General features: G+C 39.5%; 6 protein-coding genes and 1 long non-coding RNA gene across 11 annotated transcripts; 6 read left to right on the plus strand and 1 right to left on the minus strand.

The window, feature by feature from the left end:
• The first annotated feature begins 3 nt into the window (after positions 1 to 3).
• On the plus strand, positions 4 to 4073 carry LOC116918987 (peroxisomal targeting signal 2 receptor). Its single transcript, XM_032924812.2, has 7 exons — positions 4 to 221; positions 302 to 477; positions 545 to 658; positions 718 to 826; positions 903 to 1096; positions 1160 to 1908; positions 2854 to 4073. The coding sequence occupies exons 1-6, from the start codon at positions 110 to 112 to the stop codon at positions 1406 to 1408; spliced, it is 954 nt and encodes a 317-aa protein (XP_032780703.2). The 5' UTR covers positions 4 to 109; the 3' UTR covers positions 1409 to 1908; positions 2854 to 4073.
• On the plus strand, positions 1903 to 3249 carry LOC116918989. The gene has a single exon (XM_045171086.1). It carries the CDS (start codon positions 2045 to 2047, stop codon positions 2720 to 2722), a length of 678 nt encoding a protein of 225 aa, XP_045027021.1. The 5' UTR covers positions 1903 to 2044; the 3' UTR covers positions 2723 to 3249.
• Positions 4074 to 4771: 698 nt separating the features above from the next.
• LOC116918984 (mannose-1-phosphate guanyltransferase beta) lies at positions 4772 to 7321 on the plus strand. Of its 4 annotated transcripts, none has more exons than XM_045171082.1 (7): positions 4800 to 4928; positions 5490 to 5518; positions 5687 to 5913; positions 5987 to 6178; positions 6282 to 6437; positions 6493 to 6882; positions 6976 to 7321. In XM_045171082.1, the coding sequence occupies exons 2-7, from the start codon at positions 5506 to 5508 to the stop codon at positions 7105 to 7107; spliced, it is 1110 nt and encodes a 369-aa protein (XP_045027017.1). In that variant the 5' UTR covers positions 4800 to 4928; positions 5490 to 5505; the 3' UTR covers positions 7108 to 7321. The 4 variants fall into 4 exon arrangements, with proteins under 4 accessions (XP_045027019.1, XP_045027020.1, XP_045027017.1 ...); XM_045171083.1 differs by having other exon boundaries at positions 4808 to 4924; XM_045171084.1 differs by lacking the exon at positions 5490 to 5518 and having other exon boundaries at positions 4772 to 4928.
• Positions 7322 to 7592: 271 nt separating this feature from the next.
• LOC123470604 lies at positions 7593 to 9514 on the minus strand. Its single transcript, XR_006644381.1, has 2 exons — positions 9097 to 9514; positions 7593 to 8966 (listed from the first exon to the last, which is right to left on the minus strand). It is a non-coding gene; the product is annotated as an uncharacterized LOC123470604 (long non-coding RNA).
• An 803-nt stretch (positions 9515 to 10317) lies between these two features.
• Positions 10318 to 12480, plus strand: LOC116918979 (protein artemis). Of its 2 annotated transcripts, none has more exons than XM_032924803.2 (5): positions 10318 to 10836; positions 10912 to 11173; positions 11240 to 11681; positions 11747 to 11995; positions 12061 to 12480. In XM_032924803.2, the coding sequence occupies exons 1-5, from the start codon at positions 10713 to 10715 to the stop codon at positions 12139 to 12141; spliced, it is 1158 nt and encodes a 385-aa protein (XP_032780694.2). In that variant the 5' UTR covers positions 10318 to 10712; the 3' UTR covers positions 12142 to 12480. The 2 variants fall into 2 exon arrangements, with proteins under 2 accessions (XP_032780694.2, XP_045027032.1); XM_045171097.1 differs by having other exon boundaries at positions 10700 to 10836; positions 10889 to 11173.
• Positions 12481 to 12659: 179 nt separating this feature from the next.
• On the plus strand, positions 12660 to 15369 carry LOC116918973. Its single transcript, XM_032924794.2, has 5 exons — positions 12660 to 12934; positions 12995 to 13109; positions 13166 to 13239; positions 13303 to 13442; positions 13497 to 15369. Exons 1-5 carry the CDS (start codon positions 12795 to 12797, stop codon positions 15041 to 15043), a joined length of 2016 nt encoding a protein of 671 aa, XP_032780685.2. The 5' UTR covers positions 12660 to 12794; the 3' UTR covers positions 15044 to 15369.
• A 62-nt stretch (positions 15370 to 15431) lies between these two features.
• LOC116918982 (retinal rod rhodopsin-sensitive cGMP 3',5'-cyclic phosphodiesterase subunit delta) lies at positions 15432 to 16778 on the plus strand. The gene is made up of 5 exons (XM_032924808.2): positions 15432 to 15744; positions 15817 to 15879; positions 15948 to 16083; positions 16159 to 16280; positions 16350 to 16778. The coding sequence occupies exons 1-5, from the start codon at positions 15704 to 15706 to the stop codon at positions 16429 to 16431; spliced, it is 444 nt and encodes a 147-aa protein (XP_032780699.1). The 5' UTR covers positions 15432 to 15703; the 3' UTR covers positions 16432 to 16778.
• The last annotated feature ends 998 nt before the right edge of the window (positions 16779 to 17776 follow it).

Genomic DNA, 17776 nt, shown 5'->3' on the forward strand with positions numbered 1-17776 from the left:
CCGGATGACAGATAAACAAAAAAAAAATTTCTTTGATCATGTATCTTCATTCCGCAAGGACCTGTACTGAAATTGAAAAGTATCGCGAAAAAATAATAATAATTCCATAATGGATCTTGTGTCCTTTCCTTTAAATGATTGCCATGGCTATTCTGTGAAGTTTTCCCCTTTTGTTGAACGAAGAATTGCATGTGTTGCTTCACAAAATTATGGACTTTCAGGTAATTGGAGACAAAATACTTAGCAATCATTATACATTGAAAACTTTGGCTGATGCTTATTAACGGCCAAATTGACCAAGGATCGGGATTTCTTTTCATTCTCGACTTAAGCCCAAGCAATCACTTAACACTAGCAGTTGAGAGCCGATGGACTGATGGGCTTTTTGATTTGGCATTTGCTGAAGACCATCCTGATATAATATTAACAGCATCAGGTGATGGAGGAATCCAGTTGTGGGACTTGAAAACTCCAGAAGTAATTTTATGTGATGTTCATTGTACCGAAAAAATCATATAAAATAATACATTAATTGGAATATTAGGTGCCAAAGCTTGTGTGGAAAGAACATTCAAGAGAAGTATGTTGCCTGGACTGGAATCAAACAAGACAACAACAGCTTGTTCTGAGTTCCTCATGGGACAGGAGTATAAAATTGGTACAAAAAGCTTAAAAATTGCTTGTAAAGAGAATAGTTTTATTTACTTTTTATTGCAGTGGGATCCTAAGGGCACCAATAGTCTTTGTACTTTCCTGGGACACTCTGATTTAGTCTATAATGTTTCTTGGTCTCCACATTTACCGAACTGCTTTGCTTCCGTATCAGGTGAGGAAACGGAATAAGGAGAAATATCGATGCCAAAAAATAATTAGAACTGACAATAACCTTCCGTATTTCAAAGGTGATCATACATTGTGTATCTGGAATAGCACAAAACCAGGTCAGCCTGTGGTGAAATTAACAGCTCATCCAACAGAAGTGCTAGCGTGTGACTGGTCCAAATATGACCGTAACGTCATCGTGACGGGAGGTGTAGACGGCAGGATTAAAGCATGGGATTTGAGAAACACTAGTACTCCATGCTTTGAATTAATTGTAATTACCATAGACATAGCATTTATTAGAACAAAAGCTGTGACTAAAATTTAATTTGCTCAGGGACATGAATATGCTGTTAAAAGGCTGCGTTTTTCGCCCCATCAAGCACACCTGTTGGCATCTTGCTCTTATGATATGACAACACGTGTTTGGGATACATGCCATCTTCAACCAGAAGTATTTTCTCATCATCGTGAGTTTGTTTATGGACTCGATTTTAGCTGCCTGACACCAGACAAAATCGTGGATTGTTCCTGGGATCGTACAGTCTCCATTTATACTCCACCGTCTGTGTTGAACACTGTCTAGAGTTGATAATATTTGGCACGAAATTCGTACCAAAAATGATGGCGGGTATTCTTATGAGTTTTTGTGCAACTCTCCACAAGTTTTTATTATCTATTCGAATAATTATGAAATGCACCGAGAATTATATTGAGAATCCGAATACAAATAAATGAAAGTATTTTTTTTTTAATCTGTCTGTTTTCCCTCATATTTTTATTTCTCCTGTGCCAGTGTCTTGTCGGTTTCCCCTAGAACATTTACCTACGTGACTAAATTTGTCCGGGGGGAATAAAGGAACTATTTTGTCAAGGAGAATTACTTCTAGGTGGCGCTCGCGCTTAGGGTGTAGGGATACTATTGAAGAAAAACCCTTCCAGTGGCTTTCCCTGACGCCACACTGTTGTGAAAGCTCTGGTCTGTAGTCGTTTTTCAGCGTTTGTCCTGCCATCCCTCGAATCTCGTGTGTTCCGGAGAAGAATCACCTTCACGAGTGCTCTTCAATCATTTTACAAGACGACTAGGTAAACCCCAACTTCCCCAGAACGAGTTTTGGAGAAAGATCGTAATTAAGACCATTACGTGTTAACGGGTGACTGGAGCCAATTTTGGGCTTTAATTTAGCAAACAAAGAAAGGGGTGGGAGTGGAACGTTTTGTAATGGGTCAGAAAAGCTTGAATTTTTCTGTTAAGAAGTGTATTCCAGCTCAGTTTAACTCTGGCTTATGTCAAGTCACTTATCAAACAACCAAACCTTCTTGTAAGTTTGTCGATGCTGAGTGGAGAGAAGAGCCTGGCGTTCAGCAACAACGGCGGTACACAACCGAGGAACTTTCCCGTTGGATCCAGCGCTTTACCAAAGCGAAAATTGCGTCGCGGAAGCAGCACGACTTGCGACGAGAGGTTTTACTTCACAATGCCTTCATTTTCGCCCAGTCTGAGGTCAGATGTCGTCAAGTGGAGCGCCAGAAAAGGTGGAAGGAATTAAAACCGTTGCTGTTTTTGGAGACGACTGCACTCGACGAGCTGGGAAGGGGAGGAGAGAATAAAATGGCGGCGTCGGCTCACAAAATGGCGGATGGCGTTCAGCAAATGGCGGTCGAGGAAGAAATGGATTTGGAAAGACCTTCAACGCCCCTTCCTAGCGTAACAGCAGCCTCTAAACGTCATCGTTGTGGTTGTTTGCCGTCCAACAGATGTGATTGTGGCATAGAAGACCCCAGCATACCTCAAGCCCACAAAAAATTTCGCCCCTCATCACGAGATGAAGATGACGATCTGAAGAGTTTGGACCGTTTCCTTTTGTCTCTACATTGTAACAGTCGTCAAGTCGGTTAGATTTTGCGCCGTTTTACCGATATATTCATAATTTCATTTTAACGATCTTCTTTCTGAATGTCTGAGTTATGGCAATTGATTTTTCCTCATAGTGCTTTTGTGTTATGCCCTGCTTTGTTTTTGTCTTACAGTTGACTGGGAGAACATCTTCGTCTACCAAATGTGTCCAACTGATTGAGATGTTGCCATTCTCCTGCACATTGTCAACATGTCCATAGCTGAGAGATATGGATCACTCGGTGTCCATGAGGTAGTTGATGACTCCATGAATGAGGTGAAAGAACGAAACATGAACCCGACTTGCTCAGGTGTGAAACTTTTCCCTTTGGGCTTAGTTCCAAACCCATAAGTGATCGTAAATTTAAAAACTTAAAACATGTTAACTCAGCAGCATCAGACACAAAAATCTACATAACTAAGTGTTGGTTCATATTGAATCATTGATTTTCATAGTGTGGAAACATTTCCATGTACAGAATGACTTGCAACTTATGGTAATCAATATAATGGTGATTTTCAAAGTGTAACCTCATCTTGTACACATCTACGAGTTTTTACTTTTTTACAGAATTCGCACACGGTTGTGTCCTATGATGGTTGAAGCGACCGTATCCTTGGAGCTGAAATTCGTCTTGCCATTGCCTTATGTCGGTATGACTTCCCTATGTGGGATAGTTTGCAAAGGGAATGTTTCTCTGTTTGTTTGTTTTTCGACCCGTCCTCGAACCATTGTTCCGTTTGTTTTTTAGTGGGCCGTGGCATCAGCAAAACAAGAGACCAGTTTTTTTCCTAGTTGGACGTTCCTCCAGCATTTCCAGCTAAACGGAGACGCTTCTATTCCTTACAATGTCGAAGTTCTTGATGGTCAAATTGTTTATTTTTTCGTCATCCTCCTGAAAATCGTTAATCCTGGTGAGATTCCTAGTTAAGCGAGGGGTTAAATTTATGCATTTCTTTCCTTTTGTCGATTCAGGCCAGAGACAAGCAACGGGCGATGATGGAACATTGGCTTTACCATCCCTACTGTTCCACGATAATGCGCCTTCCATTTCCTATGTCCCTTGATGTTTTGGGGTTAACCGTGGGGTACAATGGTAAAGTGATTTTTCGCATAATTCTTCTTGGTAGTTATCTCAGGAAGGCTATCTGCTAGTCGAAATTTTCTCCAACCAGTTTGCCAGTCTGCACAACATTAAAGGTCGGATCGAGCTGGGTAATGACGATTGGTGGTAAAACACTTCACAGTAAAGATGGCAACGGCAATAATTTTTCTGATTTTTTGCTCATAAGGAACGTACGGTCTGTGTCAATTATTGTGATGGTCACGGAAAATAAACTTGGTTAAAACAAATGAAATTGTTCAACTAAAAGTTGGTTGGTCTGTTCACTATGATTGTGAGAGCGAAATTGCACGTCACCCTTCTTCTGGCCTCTTATGCAATGAAAGCAAAAGCTACATCTTGACAAATTCCTGTGATAAAACTTCTTTTGCGTGGTTACGTGAGTCGAGGGAAAGTATTATATGGTTTGATTTTATTATTTTAATTTTCCTTGCTATTGATTGTTCCGTTAGAAATTCTACCAATTTGAAATGTTTTTGACTTGCAATAATACAGAAAACATGATGTTATTTATACATTGAAATAGTTTTTACTAACTAAATGAAATAAAGAAATCCATTATTTTCTTAACAGCTGAACTTGCGTAAGGCAACGGCCAAAGCTATATAGATCGAGACGTAAAAGCTTCCGCTTGAGTCAGCAAATAAAATATTTTTAGACCAATGTTGCTTACGGCTTGCTAGATCGAAGAACATTTTAATAAAAATTTTTCTAGATTTATGGGCATGCAAGTTGAATGTGTAAATTTTGGGAAATGAACGAAAAAGTCGAAATGCAGAGTGGAACGGACGAAAACGACTGCATTTTAACTAGTTAGATAAGTAAAAAGTATGTTTTCAAAATTAAACCGATCGACTTGTTTCTTAAATGTTCCCTACTTTTAAGTTAATCAGCCTATCGCTTCATCCGTAATCGATACATGGTGGTGGGTCGTCTGCAACCCTGTGTCTACAGAAACAGTTTACGTGTAAACCTCGAAGTGTCAAAAAAGCTTACGTGAGGAAAGGCGTATCATTTGAGTACGTGGCAAAACAGACGGTTTTTCTTCGTGAACCAGTTGGAGAAGATCGCTTCATCTTCTGTACGTAAGTAACTGGTTTCTCCGTTCCAAATAGGTGCCGTAAAATATTTATATGCGTACATATTTATATACCGAATATATGTTCGAAATTTCATGCTTTACTTGCTTTGGGTGAGAGGATCGTTATTTGTTAAGCCTGACAAGAGTCGCTTCATTTTACCTCTCTTTCACATGATTGCCGTGTTCTGTGAATCGTATTTCGTATTCATTATTCGTATACATTATTCGTATACATTATTCGTATACATCAGTTTGTGTTTGTGACTGGGTTACCTAAGTTATGCTAGTTATGTACGTATGTTATGCTGACATTATGTAGGTTGTGTTAGTTGCAGTGGTGAGGACTTGGTAGTGCATTATCTGAAGTAGTTTTGGAAGTTTTATATTGCTGACAAAATTGCTAACCAAAGAAAGCAATACTTCTTACAAATTTTGAAGCAGAATTTTATGTTAGGGCTATGTGCTGTTGTTCTAGTTTTGTGTAGTTATCACGTATATAGCACCCTGTATTAGGTTTTCATCAACTAGATCAGCTTTTTCCTTGTGTGTGTTTCAACATTTATAGCAATATCAACACCAGAATGGGAGGAAAAGGTAACACATTCTATACAGATTGTTGATTATTGGTGATGGTCTGCTATTCATTATTGTAGAGGTGACGGATATCTGTGATACTTCAAAAAATTTCTATCTAGTGACACCACGTATTTCTATATGAAACTGCGTGTGCTATTTGATTCAGCTTGATTGTTTATTTCACAGATGTAAAGCTCGGCACAATGAAGGCTCTTATTCTTGTTGGAGGCTATGGAACCCGCCTACGCCCACTCACGCTTAGCAGACCTAAGCCTCTGGTTGAATTTGCTAATAAACCAATGCTGATGCACCAGATTGAAGCGCTGCTCGAGGCCGGAGTCACTCAAGTTGTTTTGGCCGTGTCTTATAGAGCTGAACAAATGGAAAGCGAATTGAGGGCCGAAACGGACAAGGTCTAATTTTTTTAAATATGAATAGTGAACTTGCCTGTTTGATTTCAACTTTTTGTTTTTTCGCGCCATTTAGTTAGGAATCACGCTTACATTTTCGCATGAAACGGAACCCCTTGGTACAGCCGGTCCTTTAGCCCTGGCCAAGGATATCCTAGCCTCTGGCGAGGAACCTTTCTTCGTTCTCAATTCGGACGTCATATGTGATTTCCCATTCAAGGAAATGGTAGATTTTCACAAGGCTCACGGCAAAGAGGGCACTATAGTGGTGAGTGTGATGAAGAATTGCAACTGTTTCATCCACCTTATGCTTCTCGTTCTTCTGACGAAAAAAAAAAAAAGTAATAAATATATAAATCTATCTATCTTAGGTAACCAAGGTGGAGGAGCCTTCCAAATATGGTGTAGTTGTCTACAGTGATCAAGGCCGAATCGAAAAGTTTGTTGAAAAACCAACAGAATTCGTCTCAAATAAAATCAACGCAGGAATGTATATCTTTAATCCTTCAATTATGAAGCGCATTGAGGTAAAAACATTGTGGTTAAAAAAAAAAGCGGTTACACAATTGTTTGTTATTTTAGTTGCGACCCATGAGTATTGAAAAGGAAGTATTCCCCTGTATGGCAAATGACGCTGAATTGTTTGCTTACGAGTTACAAGGATTTTGGATGGATGTTGGACAACCTAAGGATTTCATTACAGGCACATCTCTTTACTTAAAGTCAGTGCGTGAAAAAAACCCTTCTATGCTATATACGGGCCCCGGGGTGGTAGGGAACTCACTAGTAGACCCGACAGCAGTTATTGGTGCTAACTGCAGAATAGGCCCGAACGTAACTATTGGACCGGGAGTAGTAATCGAAGATGGTGTTTGCGTCAAGCGGTGCACTATCCTGCGAGGTGCAACAATCAAATCACATTCGTGGCTAGACTCTTGCATAGTTGGATGGAAATGTGTTGTCGGACGATGGGTATGTTCGATTAACGTCATTGGTCTCGTCTAATTTTTAAATTTTATTTCCTAGTTCATTTGTCATTACTATTTACCTGTGAATTTCTACCAGGTCCGACTGGAAAATGTCACCGTTCTGGGCGAAGACGTCATTGTCAAAGATGAGATTTACATCAATGGCGGGAAAGTTCTTCCTCACAAAGCCATATCTGACTCTGTCCCTGAACCACAAATCATCATGTGAACTACTATTTACAAGCATTACTTGTTTTGTTTTGTTTTTAAAGTGCATGTTTTACTGTGTGCCTTGTTCTCCTTTTGTTCTTAAAAAAAAAAAAAAAAAAAAATTGTTGGTACAAGTTTGGGAAATGTGGTTTGGTCAGGGGTATCTGTTGTGTATCTACAAAAAGAATAGCTATTCTAATCACTTGCAGAATACAAAGCATTCCAACACTTTTGAGGGTGTTTTCTTTAATTATTGGTGCTGAAATACACAGTTATTTAAATACTACTACTGGTTTCAGTCTGCAATTGTGCTTTCTTCAGCCTTTCAATTTCTTGTTGAACTAAATTATCCATTCCTTCCAATGGATGATATATTACATGGATAGTTTGGGATCCAGCCATCATTGCAAGCATAGAGGCAACAAAGAATTTGAGGTATGTAGGCAAACTTACTCCTGCTGGCATTTTGTTCTTCACTCAAGACCTAAAGCTTTCTTTGCTAAATTTTCTGCTTGGCTTTTCTTGAATGTAGAGTCTGAGGGAAAGTAACAAATTGTTAACGTAACTTGAATGAAAATTTTTTAATAACTAGATCTTACAGAAATTTGTTGATCCCACTTTCCAATGTATCATAGAAAACTCCAGAGCAGCACCTAATGCAAAGAAGATGGGTAGGAATCGATAGATACCCAGATACTTTTTACCAGGCCATTTGTCCAAGAGATCTTTTAAACTTCTTGACTGCATTAAAACACTTGAAAAGATGTATGAATCAGTCACAGCTACTAGCACTGGCAAACGATTCACTCCTAAATTTGCATGTATGCGTGTTACCTTGTCTTCCTGACTGGACGGCTGTCGATTATGTTTTCTTTTTGTTTGTCGTCTGCTTACACGCCTGAGACACTGACACATGTTCTTGAATTTGCAAGCATGAGTTTGTTTTTTACGGTAGTGGAAACTCTCTTTAATAATTGGACTGCACTGCAGGTAAATTGTGTGGATATTTTTCGCCAAAATAAATTTTCGAGTGATTCAATTTGTTTGTTGGTTTTAACAGCTTGCAGTGGAGCACCAGTTGGGTGGAACACAAAGCAAAGAAATAGCAAAATGGATGGTAACTGTAGTAGAAAATTTTTTTAAAGAAAATGGTAGTTTTATGCAATTTACTTCCACAAGTAGTTTTTTAATAATTGTTAAAAATATTTTTAGATAATGTTTTGGCTCAGGAAATTGCAGAGTACATGGAAGATCTTATGAATAATGAATTCAACACTTTGTGTGAGGATGGCAGTCTCGAAGAGATGGGGGAAAGCTTGTGTAAATACTTCCAATTAATCAAGGATGGAAACGAAGCAGAAGTCATTTTAGAATTAAAGAAATTTAAAGGCAGCTCTGTTCATCTCTCCAAAACCACCACAAATCATGACAATTCTACATTGAATGAAGAGAATGATCTTGAAGGTTCTTTGCAAAATCACAGAGAAGATTTAGATACCACAAGGAAATCAACTAGAAGTGAACCTGATGAAGATGGATGGGTTACAGTAACAAAGGGGAAAAAACCCTGAATATTTGATCAGTGTAATGTAAAAATTAAGACTCAATGTGGACTTAATACAACATTTAAATTTATTCTATTTTTTTTTCTTTTCTTCGGTAAAATAAAATTGATTTTTTTATTCATATATATTTTTTTTTGTAATAATTTTTTTAAAACAAAATAATGCAATTTTTTTGATTTGGCGATGGTGTTTTGGCACATTAACATAGCTCCTCCCACCACTAGTACTTTTCAGTTTCCAGGTTTATCCGCTAGTCCTCTCACAACGACAGACTCATTGTGTTTTGTCTGTTACCACGTCAAGATAGTAGAAGCTAGTGATTAGGAATCGAATTAGAAATATTTAAGCAATTTTGTCAATTCTGCATTATCTGCTTTTAATCATGTTAGTAAGTTTTCAATATGAAGCTCTTCCTTGATATTGGTTACAAGACTAACATTTACCGATGATGAACGAAAGGCGAATTTGAGAATGCGAAGCCTAGAGATTCGGTGCACTGTTCACCTTGAGACTCAGCTTTTGCATGGGAAATACTTTCCAATCTGAGGTGATGTTATCTTGTGATTATGGAATGCTTGAAGCTTTAATTGCCCCTTCTTAAAATTTATCAATGTGAAAGCAGAGTCATAAACCCCTGGTTCCTCCACTATAGCTATTTTCCCTCTCAGAAAAGGGGTACTCTCTTGCAGGGAATACTAAACAGAAAAAACTAGAGTTTTGGGTCGGGGCATGGTCTGTAGTAAGAGTGATTTTCCGCCTGGTGGGAGTGCTATCTGGCTACAAACGAGTTTCTGCGTGGAGTCAAGAGTCATAGACCCCTGGTTGCTCCACTGTGGCTATTTTTCCTCTCAGAAAAGGGGTACCCTCTTGCGGGGATTACTATACAAAAAAAAGAAGGTTTTTTGGTCGGGGCGTATGGGTGATTTTCGCCCGGTGGGACTGCCATCTGTTGACAAATGAGCTTTTGTTTGTTTTCTGAGTGGAGTGAAACAACGCACCCGCAAGAGGCGCTCCCACCGGGCGGAAAATTACTCTTTCACCCCGACCCAAAATCCCCGTTTTTTTTGTATAGTACTCCCCGCAAGAGGGGGTACCCCTTTTCTGAGAGGGAAAATAGCCATAGTGGAGCAACCAGGGGTCTATGACTCTGGTGGAGTGAAACAACGCACCCGCAAGAGGCGCTCTCACGGGTGGAAAATCACTCTTACGCCCCGGCCCAAAACCCTCGTTTTTTTGTATAGTATTCCCCGCAAGAGGGTACCCCTTTTCTGAGAGGCAAAAATAGCCAAAATAGCCATAGTGGAGGAACCAGGGGTGCTAGCACTCGGCCCGCGCCAATCGGGGAGCTTTTTAGTCGATCCGGTGCAGGGATAATCTTAATCGGGGAAGTGATTTCGGTGCTCGGTGCGGTGATATCGGTGATCGGTGCCTTCCCCGATTATCAATGAATAGTGATCTAAATTGGCAGTTGCCCCGCGGCCAACAAGAACAAAATGTGACCCTAGTCACGTGATTCTCCTTGGCCTATCAGAACGCAAGGTCACTGGTAAGACTAACCCTCTATGGCTGAAGCGGTGCTATGGGTGCAGCACCGATTATAGCACCGTTCCGCACCGAACACCCCCGATTCATTTTAATCGGGGAAGCTTAGCGGTGTCCCCGATTAGAATGTGATCGGGACCGAGCCTACAGGGGTCTATGACTCTGAAGACGTGGAAAACGTGTAATAATGAAAAAATGTTAACTGAATAAAATCGTGAAAGTGAAACAAGTTCTTTCCATCACAAGTCACTGATGCATATTTATTATTATTACAAAGTTGTCACAAACACTGAAACTTAAACACAAGTAAATTTATTAACTTAATGGTTATATCCAACTACCGGCAACCCTGTAGTAGGATAGCAGGCGACAATTGGTTTTCGAGGGAAACTTTGAGGTTGCGCAATGTACGATTCGAGGTAGATATGTCGGATCAGTTATCCCAAAGGGTTTGAGAACGACCCAACAACTTAGTGTACCAGTACTTCTAGAAAATAATATATTGGTAACAACCGTAATGGCACAGGATTCTGAAGATCAGATTTTCCAGGGCGTGATTAACGAAATTCCTTTTATATCGGTTGATTATTTTCTAGACGTACAATCATCTCTTGCTTTATTCCTTTCTCATTGTCATGCTGGTAAATGTCTTTTATAGTTGTAATTGGTTGTAATAATCATTCCCTTTGATAGAATTTTTTTATACATTTGTATAGATCACATGAAAGGATTAGATTCACATGATTTGTATCAAACTCTGCAAACCAAACCTGGTTTCTTCATCTATTGCAGTGAAAAAACTAAACAAATTCTTACTGATTGGCCAACCTACTCTAAGCTAGGTCGCTATCTCAAAGCATTGGAGTTGAATCATACTGTCAAAATAGATTTACCTGATGATTCCTGTAATGGTAATGCAAACAAAACAACTTTTTGTGTGACAACTATTCCATCTGGCCATTGTCCTGGCAGTGTAATGTAAGACCTTCAATCACTTCTTCAAATGATATTGAACATAAAATACTAAACTTCTATATATTTTAGGTTTTTATATGAAGGTTCTTTTGGTACTATCCTCTATACTGGTGATTTCAGGATAGCTAAAGGGGATTGTAGGAAGTTTCAAGCCTTCATGTCAAATCCTTCAAGACCAGAATATGGACTGAAAACTATTGATCATGTTTATCTAGACTGCACATTTTGTACAGATAGTGCAAAAACATTTCCATCCAGACAAATAAGTGTTGATGTCACTATAGCTTTAGTCAGTAATTGGATTTCTAAAAGTCCAGAACACAAGGTATTATTCTCCCTTGCCGGGAGAGGTTTTGGTGCGGAATTTTTATTCGTTGAAGTGCATCGAAGACTGAATATTCAAGTTCACATATCAGAATTTAAACATAAAATTTACAAAAACTTGACTGATCTAAGAAACGCCATTAGCCGTCAGCACACGACCAGCGTTCACGCATGTGGTGAAGGCACGGTGAGAACTACTCGTTTTGCTACGTGTCATATGTAATGCTACAAGTCTGGTATTTCGAATTCCAGGTGTCAACAAAAAAACATTCTCCATGCTTCAAAGACTCTAGCAAGTTGCTCACGATTCGACTAACAACTCAATGGCATCTAATGGAGGGGAAAAACGTCGACCACAGAGTAGTTGTTGATGAAGGCGGAATCCAGCGAGTACTCTATTCCATGCATTCTTCGCTTGAAGAAATTCAAGATTTTGTAAAAATCCTCCAACCCTATAAAGTCACGCCCATCGCCAAGCCAAACAAAGTGTCAAAAGAAAAGGTTTTTATGAATCCTACAGTCGAAATTTCCATCAAACTAAAGCCCCTTCATTTTTTATTTTCAAGATACAACAGCTTTTAAACTGTGAAGTTGTTTTACCCGTCAACCGGTTCCTCTCGCGTGAGAATTATGAAGATTATTCTTAGGTTGACAGTTTTCTGTTCCAGTGCAACAGGGAAGAGTAGGGAAGCTCGAGTATACATGTACATATTCCGACAAGCAGTGATTTAAGATTTTTTTCAATATTGTTTGAGAACTTAACTGACTAACTAGTCGACGATTTATCAATTTGTGTGGTTGCTTGCGAAAAATAACGTGCAGCGATTTCATCGTTGCGAAAAAAATTGTTGTGATTTTTTTTTTAAAGCGCCATATGAAATTATGCTCTTCCGTCTAGCTCAATCCCCCATGGTCTAGGTCGGGAATTCGGAATCATTACTAACAACTGTCGTACACAAAGGAATAAATTTACAAGTCATACAGAAGCAGATTATCTCAGTGAAAATTTCCCTGGGTATCTTTTTGTATCTTTTATCCTTTTCTGTATTTTCCATCCTTATCCTTCTTTCCTTTCCTTTTCCATATTTCTTTTTTTCTTTTTTTTTTTTCTTTTTTTTTTTTCTTTTTCTTTTTATAATCCCCATGTAAAACTGGCGACGTAGCAATTTACCCTTCCCTTGCCGGTTCAAAAATCAAAAGATGAAAAATCAGCAGATACGCAGAAGCACGTGTCGGGTCAAGACAAACAACGTTCAACATATTTAAGTGTTCTTCTTCAAGGCGTCTATTTCCGTGTTTCATGATGAATTTCAGATTTCTGTGCCCAGAGTTTTCCTGGTCCAAGGAAATTTTTTTGCACTTTAACAAATTGATTGAAGCCTCATTGAAAAACGAAGACTTCCGGGAGCAACTTGACGAGTTAATTACTCGGTCGGTCAGGTAACATTTTATTCCATCTTTGGCACTTGGAATACAGAACTTAGCCCAACATCATGATAGGTCAATAAGAAAAGAGATTGTAAATATCCAATCTTTGCCAAATCTGAATACCTGCATAACTCTACTGAAAGAGTTTATTAGCAATGTGAATGAAGTCCACAGCTCCTCAGTAGAGGTACCAAAAGTTTTCATTGTAATTCGTGGAGTTATTAATATTTGTTATTTCCATAGGCAATACCAGATTTTGATACTAAGATTACACCATTGTTCTCAAAGTATGCTGAATTGGTAGTATTCCAATCAAGGTAAATGTTTCGTCATAGCTGTTCAACAATTATAACTTGGTTGACTTAAATGTTTTGTCTTAGGCAAGCTGAGTCGCAAAAAGAGTATGAACTTCAAGTTTGTAACTTTTTGAATAGTTTATCAATGCATCCTTCTCTATGTATGACTACACGTGAGCGTTCTGCAGCATTTTTAAAAAGATTGCTGTGTGATGAAATCACAGGTTGTTACTTTTTTTCAGTATAACAAAATCCTTACTATAACATTGATTCCCTAGATGAAGAACCTGTAGAGCTGGAAGGATCACACTGCTATGCCGTTGGCACCCAAAAATCAGCTGAAAACTCTAAAACAGAAAATAATCAAATAGAAAAAGACATGAATTACCTGGAGCATTTCAACAAAGAAGAAAATGGAGGCCACTGTGAAAATGACCATAAAAATGAGGAAAGAAAAAATGACAACCATGTAAATAGTGAACCTTCCACTATACCAGAAACACCGTTAAAATCATCTCAACCTGTTTGCATCGGGGTGGCTTCCATAAGGGGTATAATTCCTCTTTCAGCCGGATGCTTGTTTCCTTTGACGCCTCCCTCAACCGAGCCCATTGATGCTGGCGTATCCTCAAAGCCTCAAACCGAAATTATGCCAATTTTTCCGACTCCGTCACAGACGCCACTCGCTGAATTTCAAAAATCCCTCCGATTACGCTTTCCTACACCGTTTGTCGTAACTCCGACCGAGAAAAGAGCGCGCCGATATGTCTTGCGTACCATTCGATCACATCGTCGGCCCCAGCTATCTTCTTGGAATGTCGTTGAAACTAGGTCTCCCACTCGTTCCTGTAACCTTAGGAAACAGTTATTTCTTGACACTGACTCGTGCCAAAGCTCAGCTCATTCTTCATCAAGTCAGTTGGCTTTATATCTTTCTCCGGATGAAGAAAAGCATTCCACAAAATCTTTTTCGTGTGACGATACTTTGAATTATATCGAAGAAAATAAATTGAGGGATCTTCGGAATATTGACTCTCCCAGCTCCTCCAAGAAGAATTTGACACCGGAAGACGAAAAACCCAAATCACCGACCCAAGAAAGGCACGAAGAAAGCTATACTGAATTGAAAAAGTCAATCGAAGGTAATCTTATGGGTTGCGAGGCTAGTCTATCTGACGTTGAGCTGATGGATGAAATAGAGTCAGGACTCAATCCAGATGAAGGCGTACTTTTTATTGACCCTGAATTATTAAAATTAAATGGGGATAACAATGCTAAGGTTGAACATCTCTTACCTGTAACAGCATCCATCATTTGCCAAGATGAACGGGTGACGAAGGCTTCTGCTTCTTCAGCCTCTAAGAAAACACTAAACCGGTCGCCAGAACAGCAGTTGGAACGTAGGAGGAGCTCAAGATTGGCTAGCAAACCTTTACCTTTGAAATTTACGACTGAATCTCTTCCCGTTCGAAAACCTAATATCAAGAAAAGTCCGCTCAAGCGGGCGCCATCCGGCGAGAAAGAGGGGAATGTTCTTCTCCCTCGGAACAAAAAATTGTTTTCTGAAACCCTTTACGACCTGCCGAAACAACTTTCAGAAACTCAACTATCTATTACCGAAACTACTTCTGCACAGAGTTTAACTGACCTCCCCAAGCTTGTAAGCTGGCCAAAAATACGTCTGCAAATCCCATCTTGTTGGGCGGATATAATAGAAAAACACGTCAAACACCATCATCCGGACGAGATGATCAGGTTCCAAGAAGATTCAGGTTCACGCTGGCCAACTGTTTATTGCAACTGTGCTCAAGCCAAACAAGGTTAATTTTTACGAAACTGATGTATTAGAAAGGAATCTTTTTGGTGCAAACCACGAACAAATTCAAAAGGAAAAATGTGTCACAATTCTTGTATTCAATATCATTCCGTTCAAAAGAAGTGTGTACCCGTATTCGGTTTTATGTTTTATTTAAATTTTCTAGTTTTTCCCTTTTCGCAATCGAACTGTTATGTTTTAAGTTTAAAAAGAACGTTTTGACACACAATTATACTTTGTGTCCGACTTTGGTTCGTTCCTAACTCAGAATCAGAAGGTTATTCTTTCATCCTTTTGTGTCATGTGTGTTTGAAATACATGAAAGTGGCAACGTCTATTGGAATTCATCCTTATTGGTTTTTTGTTGACATTGCATCGGAAGTTGTTACTTGGCGGGGTAACCGTTGGCGGCTCTACATATAATAGGACCTTGCTATTGATCGGAGCCCACCAAATCAATTATCCTTATACAGAAAGTTTTACCCTCTGCGTGTGGGTTGTGAGCATAAACACTTTTGAAAGAGAACTCGTCCGATTCGGACTTGCAGTCGAAGTGCTGCAAAAGTGTGAATTGAAGTAAGATTACGTTAAGGCTGGTCGGCTGGTCGCCGTCGTCCTCGTGTCGACCGGCTGTGCGCTTGAGAACATCTTGATAAGCCACGATACGCAATGCCTTCCAAAGCCGAAGATATTTTGTCGGGGTTCAGAGTGTAAGTTCGTCTTGTGCATCATTTGTATGGCTTAAGTTTTCATCTGATGAAATACAAATTTTGGTCTTGCAGGAACTGGATGAGTCTTCGGGAAGTGGATACTGGCAAACTGCTCTGGCAAAACACAGATGATTTGTGAGTTTTAGTTTTTCGATTGAATGATTGAATACTTAATGATTGGAATTTTCAAAAACTTATTTTAGGTCTCAGCCCGATGTTGAGCATGAAGCACGAGTACCAAAAAGTATTTTGAATTGCAGAGCAGTTTCACGGGAAATAAACTTCTCTTCTATTGAACCTTTGGAGAACTTTCGACTGGAACAGAAAGTGCTATTTAAGGTATGTGACTGAATCTTTTTGTTCTGCGCAAAATGTGGTTAGCAACATGACTTAGTATCTGTCATGCTAACTTAGGGGAGAGCGTTGGAAGAGTGGACATTTGATTTTGGATTTGTCATCCCTAACTCCACAAACACATGGCAATCAATTATTGAGGCTGCACCAGAATCACAAATGATGCCTGCACAAATTTTGAAGTAAAAAAACTCTTTAAATCTTTAAATGTGCTTGTAAAAAGTAAAGCCAAAATCTTTTTGTTTGTGCAGTGGGAATGTCACCATCGAAACCAAATTCTACGATGATACGCTTCTAGTCTCCACGTCGAAAGTGAGGCTCTTCTATGTCTGAATCGATCTCTTCCCCTCCATTTTCTTCTTTTCTCTGTCGTTTCCTCGTTTGACATTCTCCCGTTAAGTCGTTATGGCAATTGGGATAAGCGAATACCGGCATTATGATGCGCTTTTTACACAGTCTGCACATTGTGTACCATCTCCTTACGCAGCGATTTCGGTTCTCCACGAACGTCAATGCAATTCCGCTCACACACACATGCTACACACGCTATTTGTTTGCGATCACCTGCCATACTTCTCGGTCAATATCTCATTTGCTGCCGCTGTTATTCCTGCGCTCCAAATTTTACCCGTTGACTGTCAGTACATAATAAAACTCAACTCAATCGGTGTATAAACTGAGCTCATGTTGGTGGTACCCTTAATCCTCGGCTATCAGGATGGGTTACATGGAAGGCATTTACTATCAAGAACATGGTGGTGCCGTTCGAAAAGGTGGGTGATGGTCGTGGTGCTGTGCGGGTGTACACATCACCGATAGGCAAAGTGGATGTCGTTATTGAGCGGATTATAGTGACCTACTACTCTTGTGGACATCCTTTGCATCTGCCGTCGTCTGCTTGACATGGATAGCCATCCAAAATGCAATTATACCCAGCCTCAACTCTCTCCTTCCCTTTCCAGTCGAAAATTAGATTTCCTCGAGCTCTCGCATTCGCGTGTTCATCAATTACAGTTGACTGGTGAATTACATGTCCAGCAGCAACTCCGCCAACCCTTTTGTGGACAATATTTGAGTTATGGGAGTTGCTGAAAGGACAGACGAATGTTTACGACTAAATAAGAAAAGTGTGTATATTCAAAGAGGGGAGGCTCGAAAGACGAGATGAAAGGCGACATCACTCAGAAACCGTGCGGGAGGAGTTGGGCGTATGTTGCTGACTTGAACAGAATAAACTCTTGTGTCGTCCTTGATGAGACTGAGCATAAGTAAGTTGTAGCATGTTGTTCGTGAGTGCCTCAATCCGTCTACTTCACATATCCATGGTCCTCACTTAAAAAAGATATTTTTTTTTTTTTTTTTTTTTAAAGAATATCGTGTTCTGATACTGACAAGCATATTTTTGTCACGGATTTTTTTTTTTTTCGTATCTGAAGCAGTGGGAAGAAGAAGTTTGTTTCTTATTCACGAAAAAATTATTAGAGCGTCTTTTTGTTTTTAAAGTTTCGTAGAAGCTCAGAGCGCTCGATGGAAATAGGTAAAAAAAAAAAATGGGAAGGAACGAAAATGTTAAAAGCAAATGCGGCGCGCGTGTCCCGGATCAAATGGTTGCAAGCCGGATTATTAGTTCCATTCGACTTGTGTAAGCCTTATTGGGTGCGTGCGGGCCCATCCAATG

This window comes from Daphnia magna, linkage group LG3, assembly GCF_020631705.1.
Source record: "Daphnia magna isolate NIES linkage group LG3, ASM2063170v1.1, whole genome shotgun sequence".
Taxonomy (NCBI): domain Eukaryota; kingdom Metazoa; phylum Arthropoda; class Branchiopoda; order Diplostraca; family Daphniidae; genus Daphnia; species Daphnia magna.